We start from the raw sequence: 16,127 nt of genomic DNA, 5'->3' as shown, positions 1-16,127 counted from the left end.
TTCATGGTCCCTTTATGTCAGCATACCATGAAGAATATATGCAAAAGTGTAGCTTTAAAATAAACATTAGAAAGATGAATAAAGCCACACACAATTAGCCTTAGAAAACAAAGAAATACTGCGTTATTACTATACTTTAGTCCACTGAAAGAGAATACTGTTTTTTCATTTGGATCAGATTAGTTATTTTCTATTTTCCAATTTGAGGTTTTAAAAGTACAACCTAAATAATTGGAGACAGCTTACATTTGAAGTCAAGCGTGTTGTGAACAAAGAGTAAAGGATGCTTAACTGTGTGTCTTTTTACAGGGCATACTTGATAAAGGATTTACCTCTCTGTTGAGCCTTTGTATTTTGATTTTGAGTTTCTATTTTTAGGCTGATGCGATGAATCATACCTCACACTCCCTGGAGCCAGATATTGTGCATGTGCAGGAACCAGTGCCATTTCCTAGCACCTCCAATGCCTCTGGCGTGGCAGCAGGGTTGTAGCTCATATAATACTCTTGGAGCTGGGAGCTCAGGTTCTGCTCTGGCTCCGGACTCTTTTTGCGACGCCTCCGCCCCACCATGGATCGCTGCTGCAGCAACCTGGTTGCACCTGGATAGCGCCGCCACAACACATAGATAATTGTCAAGATTAGGGACATGGTGAAGAAGAGTGCCACGCTGCCTACCACCACTTTGTGCAGAGTCATGTGTTCCAACTCTGGGGGTGGTATGAAGGTGGGTCGAGTGCTAGCAACTGAGTCTCTTGGGTTTTTGCTCATCTGCCCTGGAAAGGTAGGATGAGGAATCGGTCGAGGTCTGAATGGTGGGACGGGACCAAAGGTGCTGGCTGGTGGCATAGGTGGAGAGCCACTAGTAGGAGCAAAGGTTGGTTCCCCGGTAGCTTCGGAAATGAGCTCTGACATTGGTGAGGGTGTTTCAGTCAGAACGTAATCTGTTTCCTCACAAATACCATGGTTCCTCGTGGCTTCCATAATTTTTTCGCCCTGGAGATACTTTGGACTGCTGCATATCATAGTGGTGTCTTTACTTCCCCGAAAATTCCTCAACCACGCCACAAGTGGGCATATGCCAGTTCCACAATCCCACATGTTCCCAGCAAGGCTGATGGAGGTCAATGAGATCCATGCTGACACCGCCTCTTGAGACACGTTGGACAGTTTGTTGGATTCCAGGTTGAGGACTTGAAGGTTGGGCAAGCAGTGGAACACAGCCGGGTCCAGGGTCTGGATTTCATTTCCAGACAGATCCAGTTTCTGCAGTGTATACCAAGTCCACGGCAGACCCTGGTTGACCACCTTAATGCGGTTCCACTGCAGATAGAGTGATCTCAGGTTGGCTAAGCGTGGAAACAGAAAAAAGTTGATCCGTGAAAACTGGTTGTGCTCCAGATGCAACTCCATCAGCTTCTGTAGCCCCAAAAAGGTGGTACGGGTAAGAGCCTTGATTCGATTATAGCCCAAATCCAAAAACTCCAAACTTCGGCACTCCAGGAATGCTCGAATTGGGATGTTGGAGAGACCATTTGAGCGTAGGTGTAGGTTTTGCAATTTCCGTAGGCCATGAAATTGACCAGGCTGCAGGATTTCCAATTTGTTGTAGGACAAGTCCAGACTGCGAAGATTGGGAATTCCATGGAATGTTGAATTGTGCAGGGATGTAATCCTGTTGGAGCTTAGTATCAGCTCTTTAAGCCTGCGGACCCCCTGGAATGCTCGACTGTCGACAGCTGAAATCTGATTATGGTCCAAGTATATCCAAAGAAGCTGGCTGAGGTGAGCAAATTGATATGGCAGCAGGGTGTGTAGTTCATTGTAGCGCAGGGAGAGGCCTTGGCAGCCTACGGAGATGTTTTCTGGGACATCTAAGAAGCCAGCTGAATCACAATGGACCGTCTTCCCCTCACATCGGCAGCTATTGGGACAGGTGCGCTCATTAAAGCTGAACAGCAGGGGAGCCCGCAAGAGGAGCAGGAGAGGAAAGAGGAGGTGTGTCAGTCGTCCATCACACAGCATTGGACCTATAAGAGAATAAAAGACAGAGAGAAGAAAGGAATTTTAAGGATTTCGGTGAAGTCACATTGATGTTATATGCAAATATGCCATGGAGAAGTCAAAAATTCAGTAACCTCTGTGACCATAAGGGATTCATAACTTTTCAAACAGACTCACCATATGAGAAATCATACATAGTACTTTGTTAAATAGTACCAGAAGCATATAAAAAAAAGAAAAAATTAAATTAAAACACTCAGGTGATTTAAATAAAAGAAGGATCTTCAGAAGAACATCATGTAAGAAAACACTGACTTTTGGAAAATGACTTGTGTAGTAATGAAAATGGAATAACGGCTGCAGTGTATGACTCGTTTTCTGGGTCCTTCAATACTGGTACTTATTGTTTATAAATATTTTATTATTATAAATTAAACAATACACAGACATAAGAATGCGTCGCAGGACCATAAAACACAGAGGAAAGTCGGGGAGGGGGGAAACCTACTGGTACTTATTGTTAAAGGAGCTAGAACAAGAATCCCAATCTACAGTACACTTTCATGCCACACTTTTTAATCTTCCTATGATGACAAGTCAACTATTGAGATGTTGCTACCTCAAACATTAATATTCTGAACACATGCTTCTCGAGGATGATGTACATCTGGACAAAATTTCTACACATCTGTTTAGAGTTAATAAACCAAGAGGCTAAAAACAACAGGCTAAAACAACCAAGAACTCTAAGGAGTCACAGACTCTCAGAGGATCATATGAAAGTACTATTTCTCAGGAAGAGCACAAACCCTCCACATTCACCTTTGAAAATGTGTCACCATTTGTAAGATGGACCCCCTATTGATTTTGAATAGGTAAATTGGCTGCGGTCTTTTTTTACTTGTCAAAGAAACATTTGGGCACTTTTCTACTTAACAGTGAGACAAGCTCTGACTTTTCTTACTTTCCTTCCAGAGTTATCAACACGCTACCACCTTTCCCCACTTTAAGAGGTTTTCCCCAATGCTCCACCACAGGAATTTCTGTTTTTAATATAAGAGACTGAGGCAATAGTAGTGCCAGAGACTCAGAATCCATTAGGGGTTAAGATGCCAGGACCTTGACATAAATAGTTCAGATTAATCCACCAAATTTTCTGAAATATGAAGTTTTGAAGGGTTCCATGACCCTCCAACTCCAGATTTGCTCTGTCTAAACTCTTGATTTTTATCTGTCACTCTAACCGTATTGAGAGAGTCCATGAATATAAATCTTGTCTTGTCATCTGGATCAATGGCAAACTTAATCTTTACAATCCATGTAAATGCATCAACTGACAAATTACAGGGTATGCTTCAGGGTGTTTATATCCATATAGTCTCGCTTTGCTATGCTGCGGAGGAAGGTCTGGCTAGTCCACATAGCATTCCAGGATGGGAGAAAAACGTGCTCTGGTTTCATGGCATTGTATTAAACCAATCACAATCGTCATGGGCGGCGCTAAGTTCCACACGGTGCCGCTGCAAAATAGCCTCGGGAGGAACTTGTTTTGGTGGAACACGTGTACATTCAAAAGTTTTTTTAGTCGTGCAACAGAAAACTCGGGTTGGTCAGATAGCAGGGGTGGGAGAAAAAAAATCAATACAGCATAGTATTACAATATTTTCAGTGGCAAAACTGTATCGATCCACAGGCGCTAAGTATCGATCTTTTATTATATATGTGTTGGTCAGCTTGTCTGCTTAACAATCCCATTTTGCAGCAATAAAATTGAAGTGCTATGACCAAACAGAGAAATGTATCTTTTTAGATAACAGATGTTGACAATATTTCCTTTTGGGGAGTTCATTTGAAATTGGGAAAACATTTGAAGTTGGAAAAAAAGGTTGTAAATTGCAATATATTGCATAATATTGAAATATGTTTAAAATTGCAATGATATGGTCTTGTGGCACAAGTATCGTGATGAGATCATCTGGTGATGTCTGGATTTACCCTGCAGATCTGAGGAGCAGTTAACCATTGTTTTAATGACATCACTTTACTGTAACACAGCCTTTAAAATCAGGAAAAGACAACACGTGTGTCATATGACAATATGATATTAAAGATTTAAGAAGACATCTAGCCTCGTATATCGATGTCGATACAAAATCGATATATTGCCCAGCCCTACCTAAAATTATAAGACAATGCAGACAATGATCCTCAACATCCAGGCATGGTCATCAAGGTTTTTTTTATAGCCAAAGAGTAGAATGTTCTAGGGCTGAATTTGAATATTTGGACATAGTTGCGCAGGTGTTTAATATTAAATGTTGTGATTTGATTATGCGGTTTTTGTTTTTCCTTTAAATACTGTAATAAAGCTGTGGTGGCCAGTCATGTAACCGGCGATCAGACTTGTCGGTCGGTGTTGAGGCGGTGTGAGAGTTCCCTGCAGTAAATGGGAAAGATCACTTTCTCTATTTACTTTCTCTAAAGCACAAGCAGTTTGTGTAACAGCTGACGGAGTCCTGCAACAACAAAAAACAGTCACTCTGTCTTTTCCTCCGTGAAATGAAGTTTTCTTCAAGCGTGTTCAGAAATGTTGAGATCTATAAACGATCTGACTAAAAACGGTTGTTGTGAATGTGAAAAGGCTGCCTTTCTCCCTTTTCACTAGGCCCTGACTGTTTGGTGTCTGCTCAATGCTTAATTTCACTTGTTAGTTCATTATTTGACATAGGCCTGTTCGGCAGGCTTCATGGGTTCGCAGCGTTTTGCTATGGTTCTGCCTGTGATGGGGGGGGGGCTTAATCAGGGAGAGTGGTTGCAGGTTTGGCACTGAGGCATCAGGAGGGGTTGGCTGCTCGCTGTGAGTTTGCGGGTTTGTTTGTTGGCTCTCATTTTGCCTCAGTTTAATATGTTGTTGTTGTATTTTGGCTAGAGTATATTTTAGTGTCATTTTTGTTAATAAAAACACAAATGGTGAACTCTCCAGTCTTCAAGCGTGACATTCAAAGTGCTTCATTTCGAGGTGAAATGACACAACAGGCGATCGCGTTTGTTGGTCCCGAAGCTTCAAAGCACAAAAAAATGGTATTCTCAGAAACCCTAAAACATTCTGACTGTCCAAGTCCGTCACCTGACTGATTGTCAACTTCAAATCTAAGCTGACGGTTAGCCCTTTAACCTTGAAGTCTTGTTTAATTTCAAATTCTACACCCAGCAGTACAGAGCCAACAAGTTAAAAGATGTGGCACTGTCTTGCTATATGTCAAAGGACACATCCTTGATCTAGGGCTCTCATCTTGTCTTGGTCTGAGTAATGCTCTGACTAAGGATATCATATGTCACATCTCAGGACGACGCTGCTTTCAAATGTACTTTTACTTCCCCTCAGGCACCAATCTGCCCTCTGTCCGGTTTTGCGGCAGCTGCTTTGCTGTTAACAGCTACAGATTTGACACTTAACATTCATGAACTTGCTACAAAGACATAAAGGGAGAATGGGTTTCAATTTTGTGTGGACAGGATTAAATGGTTCTGAGTAGGAGACGACAAGCAGCATTGTGCAGATCTATAAAGCAGTAGTATCAACAGGTATCTAATCAGGTATTTGTATTAAAGGAAGTTACACAGTCTAGTGGTTTTTAATAACACATGCTGCCACAGGTATGGAGTTTGTAATTTGAGTGGGGGGAAAGCTATCATTGGTGGAATTAATACGATTATAATTGGGTGAGTGTGTGATTGTTCCACTCAGCGAGAGATAGAAATGATCTCCTTAAGTGGGAATTATTAAGGGTTGAAAATGCATTGAAGAATAAAAACAGTATGAGCTTTGCTGGAGGCAATTACATTGAAAGCTAATACTTTTCAGAATGTTTTATAATTATTACAACATTAATAGATTGGTTGAGGTAGGTAGGTTGACTTTTGTTTAGATCTTTGAGTCTTCTGTTTAGTTAATGTTTTTGTCCCAACAGTACTGATTTGGTGTGTTTTTTTTGTTAAAGTGCTGTTATTGCACAAGCTTTAAGCTACAATTCTCTACATATGTTATACATTGCCAAAGAATACCTTCACCTATCTCTTCTTGTACACATGGGTTGCCAATATGAGAAACACATATTAACAGAGCAAAGAAATCCTAGTCCTTATGATTAAACATGAGCATTAATTCATGCATATTAAATTATAACTTCGAAACAGTTGACCAGATGTTAGCAGCCCACGGAAACTGTACTTGGAAAAACTTGGCTACATGTTCAACACACACATTTGTATTACAATACTTGTGAAGACCCTCACTGACACAAAGAATTCCATATGGCTCCTAACCGTAGCTATCTGTACTACATACATGACCCCAAAACCGTTATCATAGTCTTTATATGTATATATATATATATCAACAACGTTTCATTTACAGGATTGTTCCGGTACCGGATGTCCCTCATTTTAATCCTCTGAGCTAGAACCGACAATCAAATAATATTTATATATATTTTTTCTTTGTGTAAAATTGTGTGTAATTCCAGGGCCTGCCTCCGTACATGCACATGTTCCGCCAAATCAAGTTCTTTCCCAAAGCTATTTTGCAGAGGAGATTGTGATTGGTTTAAAGCCATTAAACCTAGTCAAAACACCCAAACAAACAGTCCTTCGTAGAGGTAGGGGTTGAGCAAAATGTCCTCCCTTTCCAAAGAAAGTGCTCCCTCTCAAGGTCCAACTCTCACATTGACGCTCACCACAATTTGTACAAGAGCCCATGCACAGACCCCAACTGTTGTGATTTGTTGGGTATGTGCATAAGAAGTTTCTGATTGACTTTGGACAAGGTTTATGAAATGATGGCGAATGAATGACGTGAATACAATAACAGAAATGCATCTGGCAGAATGTGCACCTCCTTATTCTCAAGTTTTAGAGTGTCATATTGCTTTCCACTGTGCGGACAAACAGACATTATTAAAGATAAACAGACCAAGGAAGACTATTGCATTACATAACGTGTGTTGTAGTCACGATATATTCACAATGACAAGTCCTCAGAAAGGCTACATAGCGAGGCTCCAGGACAGAAGTGACAGAACATTTCTGTGTGCCTACCTGCTGTTGTAAGCTGCAAACTGAAGAAAGACCTCCATTGTCTGGCATTAGGTATGCAGAGAACATTATTGTGCATCATTATACAACAACTTGGGGGATGTCACACAACAATGAAAATTTCATGCTAAAATGGGTAGCAAACAGGTACTGTTTTACATTATCTACATTTATCACAAGCTACCGTCACTTTGCTTTACCTCGGAAGAGGCCGGGTTGTTTTGAGCCATAAAATTACCAAACATGCAACAACAAGCATTGACTTTTACCTTTTAGAAAAATTTTAATTTTTTTTACTCAAAGATTGTTTCTTCTAAGGAAATGAAACAACTTTGACCTGATTATGGACGTTCTGAGGAGGATTTACACCACTTTAGTGCAAAGTATAATTTCCTACAACATTACATGTTGGTACTGACATTTAGGGGCCGGGAGGAAAAGCAGGCTCACAACAATAGTTAAACTGAACCCAGAGAAATAGCTGGTGGAGCTTTTAACAACACAAACCAGGAGGAAAGCAACATTACCGGTTCAGGACCCTTCACATCCTTTTAATACATTTGAAAAACTACCTCCAGTAAGACGCTACAGGGTACCCACAGCAATGAGAAACATCATTAAGAGATCTTTTATTCCATCCTCTGCCATCATACTAAACTAATGTCTTGTATTAGGTATTAGTGACTGCTGCTGGTTTCTACAATGCCTATTTAAGAGATGCATTAATTGTTATCCCAACCCTTTGGCCCACTTTAATTATTTTTTTTTATCTCATGTATTCTAGCCCATGGCAGAATGTGAGTGCAAAATAAAGATGTCTAATCTAATACTCCGATGGGGGGCAGTATATTCTAATGAGCCTGCATGCGACGTAGGAACTGGTGCCAAATCTGAAAGGCTTTTAATATGTTCCCATGTTTTCTGATCTAGGCATCCCACAAAACAGTGACTGGCTTGTCTTATATAACGGATTGTTTATTGGTAGGCACTCTAGATACCCAAAGTATTTGCACAAGCACTGAACAAGTGAGTTTTCCACAATATATCCCTTTTAATGGATCCGCCCTAATTCCATTTGCCAAATAACTACTAAAAATCACTGAAAGAGTGCATACCTTTGCCAATGACAGAATGCACATTATATAAAATGTCAAGAAAATGATTGTGTGACAGAATAAGCTTCAACATGAACAGTGATAGACAAAAGATGTTATTCTTTTAATTAAGTGTAGTAGTTAATGGTTGTGATTGCCTGCTTACCAACAACCAGGCAGACAAACAAACAGTGTGTGCGCTAAACTCTGCGATTGATTCTTTTATAAAAAAACAAAAAAGAAATAAATAGAAATAAAGAAGAGAGAATGCAAAATATTGCCAGATTTTCATGAATCTCTCCCAGCGTGCAAGCATAAACTAAGGGAGTTAGACAACAGAAGGTCTGAGTATATGAGATTTGAGTAAAGATGCACGCTATATGTGAAAATGTGTGCTATAAATAAACCCCTTGATTCCTCCAAGTAATAGATGCACTTCCACTTCCATCACCATCATTAGGTAACTGACCAAGCATCCACGGCACTATACACAGCCATTAGTCTTCCCTAAACAATAATCCCATTGAAAAGTGTCTGTTGTGAAGCCTTTAGGGAAACCACACTATGTCATCTCAATAAAAATACATTGGGAGGAGAAGGGGACTCAAACATATTTTCGATGGTAAAAAACTCCCGGCTGTCCGCTGTGATAGAAAGCCGCAGCGTTCAGCCACTGGCTCATTGATGCCTCCGCAAGACACCATCTTTAATTAGCATACATTGGTTCAGCATGGATTCCCATGGATAAAAACCCGCCGCACATGTATGCACCAGGCTCCCATGGGAGGCTATGCAGAGTAGAATGAAGAGAGACTTTCACTTTAGCTCAGATTGATTATCCAGTCATTAAATGTGGCATTAGCCACAAGCATTACTCATGTTTTCCTCTTTTTTTTATTTTTTAAATGCTTCAGATGCTGTAAGGAAGACAAAGAATATCATGGAAAGCTGCGTGAGCCTCCAACGTGAATAATTTCAAACACTTTGATTCTGACTGACAGTAAACAGAGAAAGTTATCGCCTGGAACGGCCATTAAGGCTGACTAGCATAGAGAGCTACATCCTTACATCTGTGTCACTGGGGGAAGAAAAGCGCAGAGTTAGAACCTTAAATAGAAATAAAATGCTACAACCATGGTGTAGGCAGGCATTGCTATCTGTTGCCCCCCTCCCCCCAAAGGAGATTTGATCTCATGCTAAACACATCTGTTTACCTGGCTCCATCCTCTTAGTAGAGCATGACCAAGCAGAGCCAGAGGGTTTCATTCAGAGATATCATATCTCGTAGAAGTCACAGCTTGGAGATCTGAACAACTTGCAGTGCACCAATACGGAAAAACACATCAGTGTACTTATCGCAAAGATAAATCTGTTTCTAAAACTGTAACTTTCAAGTCTTGAATGTGTTTTTCCCACTTGCTTATAAGTATGAATGGCAGCGGATGTGGTTGGTGTGATAGAGTCTTATAATACCTTTTGTCAGAACTTCCGTGGAATGAGCCAGAGAATCCACCTAAACAACTCAACCAGCTGCCATCGTCCACAAACTCCATCCCTGTTTAATCCTCGGCCAAATACGAGTGTGGAATTTGGTAAAACTGGAATCTAAAAATCTAGATTAAATCCTAAGAGTACTGCACCAATTTAGCATCGTGCTTCAATAACATGTCAGACTTGATTAACTATTTAAAAATAACTGAGTGAATTCAACAAAGCTTCAGTCATTGTCTTTTTTCCCCAATGCATTCCTCTGCCATTATTAAACCTGGTGCCTACATTACCCACAATGCAACAGCAAAAGCTTATTTTTAAGCAGATATAAGCGACAATCTTGTTATTAAAAGCCAGTGTATGCCCTACAGCCAGTGGAGCGGTGCTCTTAGAGAAGGACATGATGGGTAGTTGTGCCTCAAAGCAAACTGGAGCACATTGCCTTTTCTTTAATTGTGTGCAGCGAATAATGCTTCAACGCAATTTGTGTCTGATAAAGATGCAATTGCAGCCAATGAATATCCCTTACAGAGCATGCTCTGTGCTCCGGTTTCCCTCCGGGCTTAACTACTCAACAACTGGGAGTAGTTTGCTGAAGTTGGACTCACATTAAATGTCAACTAAAATGGGCTTGCAAATGCACAAAACAGCCAAAGTTAAATCATTATATAATTTCTTAAAATATATCTTGTCCCCAATTGCCTCACCTACGGTCAAGATCAGACAGAGCGAGAGAGTGAATGTTCAATCAACATTTATTTATTTTTATGTTGTTGAATGTTGGCAGGCTGACCAGAGTCAGCTGTCGTCTTCCTTGGCGGTTCGACAAGCTGATATTTCATTTGAATGCACGGTGCTCTGAGCAAAGGCTATTACCCAGAGTGCCCAAGTGGGTTGGCCAGCAGGGCTAAGGCCGCACGCTGGGGCACTTCAAAGAAATGAAAAGTGAGCAAGAAAACAAAATATGTCTTATTAAATGGTCTACTGTAGCACACATTAGAACCATTAAAAGGAATGGTTTCTTTGTGGCAGCTTTTCAAGGTTATAGACCGGCAGAAATGTATAATCAACATTATGGCTATGGATTTATTAATTTCTTGTAGACAGGCTACATCTTTTTGTTCTTTTATTTTAGACATTATGTGTTATCCTGGACGTTTTTTAAGATTTTTTTGGGGGCATTTTAGGCCTTTATTTTCATAGGACGGCTGAAGACATGAAAGGGGAGAGAGACATGCAGCAAAGGGCCACAGGTCGCAGTCGAACACGTCTCCTCAGACAAGAGGAGAAAAAGTCCATTTTGCAGCAGCACCCAGCAAGTCACATATTGGTGTTACTGCACAAAATGGCCAAAGCGGCAGGAGGACCTGGATTCCCATTGGACCCCAAAAACAGTATGTGGCCGGGGCTACAGAAGCCTCTTCTCTCCTCCTTGACTTCGGTTGAAACCGGTCGGCGCCCAAGCTTGTGGCAAAACTTCCATTTTTGAAACAAAATGGATTTGATTTTGGTGTTGGAAGCACCCTGGAAACACGCACCGGTGTTTTCATGCCTGCAGGCGCAGGAAACAACGCGTTTCTTCTCAAAAATCAACTGAATTTGCTTCCTGCTGACCGTTTTGTTACCGATGACAATCTATGGACAGAAACTAACGGGACTACACACAGTAAGGCTGAGGTTTTCTGGGCAGAGAACTAGGTGTGTTTATTAACGGAGTAACTGCTAATACTGCAACTGTGTTATGATATTAATGTGATCTGATTCTGAATTGCTATTAGTGCGCATCTGATTATTAATCTGATGGAGACCGCTGTGTCCCATTAACACTGATCAAGGTGCATGGGTGATATGTTGGGTGGAATATTGTAGCTTGTGAACCTGTAAATGCCACATTGCTTTTCCCACTGCGGAGGAGTTTACTGTTCAGCGAGATAATAGGCTCCGTGGGTCCGTCTGAATACAGCTGCGGGATGATGGGAACGCCACCCTGGGGTCCTGTGTGACCGACGGAGCCGTGTTTATCTCCGCAGAGGAGCAGCTGTTTAGCTTGTACAAATGAACGTCCCCTGGTTCAGACAAAATATCAGCCTGTCCTAACTTCACGTCAGTCCAGACCCGGGTGAACAAGAGGACTGGTCATTATCGATAATCAAGATCCAAAAAGTGTCTCATCTTTTCTATCTAAGGTTTCTTTCTTCCTCTTACATCCTAACCGAACACACACCTACACACACACACGTGTGTCGAATAGCTAAAACCGCTAGCTAGTGTGTTCGGTCTGTGAGACGTTATAGCCTGAAAGCTAACAGGCTAGCCTTAGCCACATGGCTGCACCCAGCACTGCTACCGCCCTCTTGAGGACAAATAGTGTTTGTGCAGCTAACGCCACTATCCACCATCTTCGATTGTCTTGACTGTATTGCCTAGCAACCCCCACGGTCTCTTCACCCCCCTCCTCTTTCACTCACACACACACACACACACACACACACACACACACACACACACACACACACACAGTTAAATAAATTCTACTATACTTTAAATAGAAGTTGTTGTGATTATTTTGTGTACATGTTGTAATAATTGGATGAACACGGTCAGTGCTCAAATTCCCCCCTTAGTCTGTTCCTTTCAGAACTACAAGATAAATTAAGAGCTGTATTTAAAAGGAATCATCACATAATGAAACTAATTCACAGTTCATTCTTGGTCCCTGGTTTCCAGGGTTGTACCCCATTTTGATTTAGTCAATGTTGTAAAGTTATTAATAACCATATTCATAACTTTATGAAGATAAAACATCTTGGACAATTTGCCAATAATTGAACCCCTACCGATCCCCAACACTGATCACAACAGAACTAGGAGGCTGTATGGTATATAATCTGTAGTTACGCAGAACTTAAAACTTCAGATATAGACTTCCTGGCTTCCCTTCCCTCCCCGACTGTCTTCGTCTCTGACACGGGAGCCAAGGGATTTAAAGTGTGCGATGTGTGGTCGAGCTTAGGCAAGCAAAATTCTAGGGCACTACAGCATGTGTGATATATTACATTTTGGAGTGCGCTCGCTCAGATTTAAAGCACATGAAATTAAAAATACTTTCAGGGCACAGAAGTATGTGACGTATAACCAGTCACAGAGCCCATCACGCAATGTGGATTAATTGGACACACTAGCATTACAATATTGAAATGAAGTACCTTTTACACACTTTAAACCCATTATTTTACACCCATTAATTTGAAAATTGGAGTCAGCTGTAATTTCAACCCACAGCAAAAGCATGAAGCAGTAAAAAACGGCTGATTTATGATAAAAGCTTATTTTACTACTACTGGAGTTGCGCATACATGCGAGAGGAGTCCAAAATACACACCACGCATTACAATGAGATCAAGATGTATGGAAAAATCAAGCGCAACTGGTTAATATCACACCACTCATGGCAAAATACAGCTTAAATGGGGCAGCAACCATTAAAAATGGAAATGAACTGGAAATGGAACAGTCAGTTTTGTAAACTCAGTTATTCTGTCTGGATTTGTGAGGCATGTAGTAACCAAGGTCTACTGAGTCCATGACCTACTCAAGTCAGCAGTGAAAGAGGGCAATGAAGAGAGACAGATCGCTTTAGCTTTGCCCGTGAGCTTCTTTTCTAGGAAAAACAGAAAGGGTTCCACTCTAACCACTTAAAGACCTAATGCCATGATTAGAATGTATTGATTGGTCGAGTTGGAGCATTAACATAGCAGATTAATGGGATTAGCAACATACAAGATGTATAGTTCTTATTTATCCACAAGAAAAACTGCCTGAAACATTCATCAACTTCTCACTGTAAGTGCAGTGCAGCCTCCCCGTCACGGACCATGTAGCTGGAGCTGCAGCTGGCCGCCATGTCTATTGATTAGCACGTCTATTATTCTCGTTAATACCATGGCCACTGAAAAGTCTCAATTCTGATTGGCCGGTAGGTGTGGATATCCTTTTAGTAACCACACAGTATAACCGAGCACCTCCGTCTTAATGTGTAACGTTTTCTCTGATTTTATCATTTCTGCCAATATTACACTGCCTGGCCCAGCCTGCTTCCTATTTAACTTCAGTAGGAATTCTGAAATACTAAATTTCTGAGGAACTTTATTTTCTTATCTTTAAACCGAGAAGAGCAGCACTTAAAAATTAGTTATACAAGTAAATGAATTAGTTATTAATAATATTACTTATTCAATTTGAGTACATATGGCATATGGTTGGCGAGTGGACATAGGAAGTGTTGTGGCTCTAAGCAGTCCAACAAACTGCTGCCGCGAGGGACTAAACACAGAGATGCAATTGCGCGCTCGAGAATGTAAAACTAGCACTGCAGTTCCCAAACTGTAAAGTTACCCGGTGCGTTATTGATCAACGGAAAGTGTTCCAAAAGTGCTTCCAGGCTCAACCCCCCTCTGTCTAAGCCCCAAAAAAACAGGTGAAGCAAACATCATATCACTTCCACTCACACCGCCATAAAAAACGCCCACCACCCACAATACACAATACATAAGTTCAAGAATTAAAGATATTCATGTAACAGTGACTTAAAGCGCTCTTCTTATGCTTTTTGGTTTTTTTCCCTTTTCCTTTATTGTGTTACATATCTTTTTGTGCATGTTATTGGGTTACAAAGTGAAAAAGCCCAAAGTCCCCCCCCCCCCAAAAGGGACTTACAATCTCCAACAGAAAACCCTGTTCCCAAACAGCTCTACTGTAGCTCTACTTCCGTGACAAACGCGTGTTATTTTGTAACACGTTATAATGCTCACCTAGCAGCTAGTGTGGCACGCCCTCATAAATGTAAATGTGCTGTATTTATATAGCGCTTTTCCAGTCTTAACAACTACTCAAAGCGCTTTAACATCTACAGAAAACATTCACCATTCACACACATTCATACACTGTGGCCGGGGCTGCCGTACAAGGTGCCACCTGCTCATCAGATATACATTCACACACATTCACACTCCGATGCGCAGCACCGGGGGCAACTCGGGGTTCAGTGTCTTGCCCAAGGACACTTCGACAATGACTGCAGAGGAGGGGGATTGAACCACCAATCTTCCAATTGGCAGGCAACCGCTCTACCACTGAGCCACAGCCGCCATACTCTCCTTCTGACTGGCTAGTAGTCCTTAGCTAGGTACTGTGCAAGTGCAACTCTCAACAAAGATGGAACAGAAGTGAAATGTCTCACTATGTAGCTAAAACAGAGAGCTCAACACACAGGGTGAAAAGAGGAGCTACAGCAAAGTGTAGCGCGACAAAAATATGGTGAAAATGAAACGATAATGAACCCTATTCTGGTACAACCTCTAAATAAAACTATAAACCTGAAATTGAGCATAATATGAACATTATAAACAGAAGAAAGGCAGAAAATCAGATCTGTCACATCTGAGAAGCTAAAACCAGAACATGTTCGGTATTCAAATATAATGGATCAATATAATTAATAATCGTTTCTTTCTCTGTTGATTCTAATTGCACTATCCAACGAATTGTTTCAACATTTAGACAAACACTAACTTTCGTGAGCTTTTATGTGAAGCTGTCCAACAAATGGTAAAAATTCACTTTTAAACAGTTGTCTCATAGAAATCACCACAGAAATACCTTTTGCCAATTTGTTAAAGTCACATAGTATACATGTCAAGGGAGTAAAGAATAACCTGCAAGGAGGGAGACCTTTACAAAGGCTAATTGGTTATTTTGGATGTCAACATTTTCACACCAGCAGGTTTTGAAAGCTGCCTGCTGTGGAAACAGGCAACAGGCTGCCTTCATTAGACGAGTCGGATGGAAATCCACTTGGAAAAGGAACTTTTTTTGAGAAGTATTAGCCGACCCGATTTGGTCCGGCGCCTACAGCTTTCTCTCAGCCATGGCGCTGCCCGATATTTCAGTGACCCTGAGCCCTCTGAATATCTAGTAATCATATGTTTAGGTATGTTTGTCAAGCCTATTTTTTCCCTTTCCAGAGTAGACAAACTGAAAAATAAAATAAAAAAAATAAAAAAAATCAAAGAAGAAAATCGAGTGGTAGTTAAGAGCTGTCAGGGCAAAAGTGGAATCTGCACACTGCTATATATTCATTTTAAAGCATTAATTATCTGTTTCTGCAGTGTTTTGATCTGACAGGAGGTTCGTGCCTGATGAAGATCCACAAGAGATAGCAAAACTGCAGCAATAGATAATTTATAAAAAAAAAACAGCGGACAGATTTTCTGTTTGCTTTGATATCCGCTTCTTTACTGTGCTGCTTATCTTTCTTAGACGCTTAATTCCTTGGCTGAAAAGATATACACAACTTAATGACTCCTTCCCATAAAAATGATTAAAGCACAATGGAAACTTTTTGATATGGTGGCATTTAAGAAGTGTGACTTTTAGTTGTCCCGTT

General features: G+C 40.9%; 1 protein-coding gene across 2 annotated transcripts in view; it reads right to left on the bottom strand.

Moving 5' to 3' along the window:
- lrrtm4l1 (leucine rich repeat transmembrane neuronal 4 like 1) overlaps window positions 1-16,127 on the bottom strand; it is a 58,260-nt gene that overhangs the window by 36,040 nt on the left and 6,093 nt on the right. The window contains exon 2 of one of the 2 annotated variants that reach the window (XR_004335674.1): window positions 333-2,029. Coding sequence is in view for 1 of the 2 variants with exons in the window: in XM_032539841.1 (XP_032395732.1) it covers window positions 399-2,029 (1,631 nt within the window). In the remaining variant the exon portion in view is untranslated. The remainder of the gene's footprint in view (window positions 1-332; window positions 2,030-16,127) is intronic. The other variant, XM_032539841.1, reaches the window with a different exon arrangement.

Source organism: Etheostoma spectabile, chromosome 16 (assembly GCF_008692095.1).
Source record: "Etheostoma spectabile isolate EspeVRDwgs_2016 chromosome 16, UIUC_Espe_1.0, whole genome shotgun sequence".
NCBI classification, from domain to species: Eukaryota; Metazoa; Chordata; class Actinopteri; order Perciformes; family Percidae; genus Etheostoma; species Etheostoma spectabile.
The sequence above is the reverse complement of the archived record's forward strand: the minus strand, read 5'-3'. Positions and strand labels throughout refer to the sequence as shown.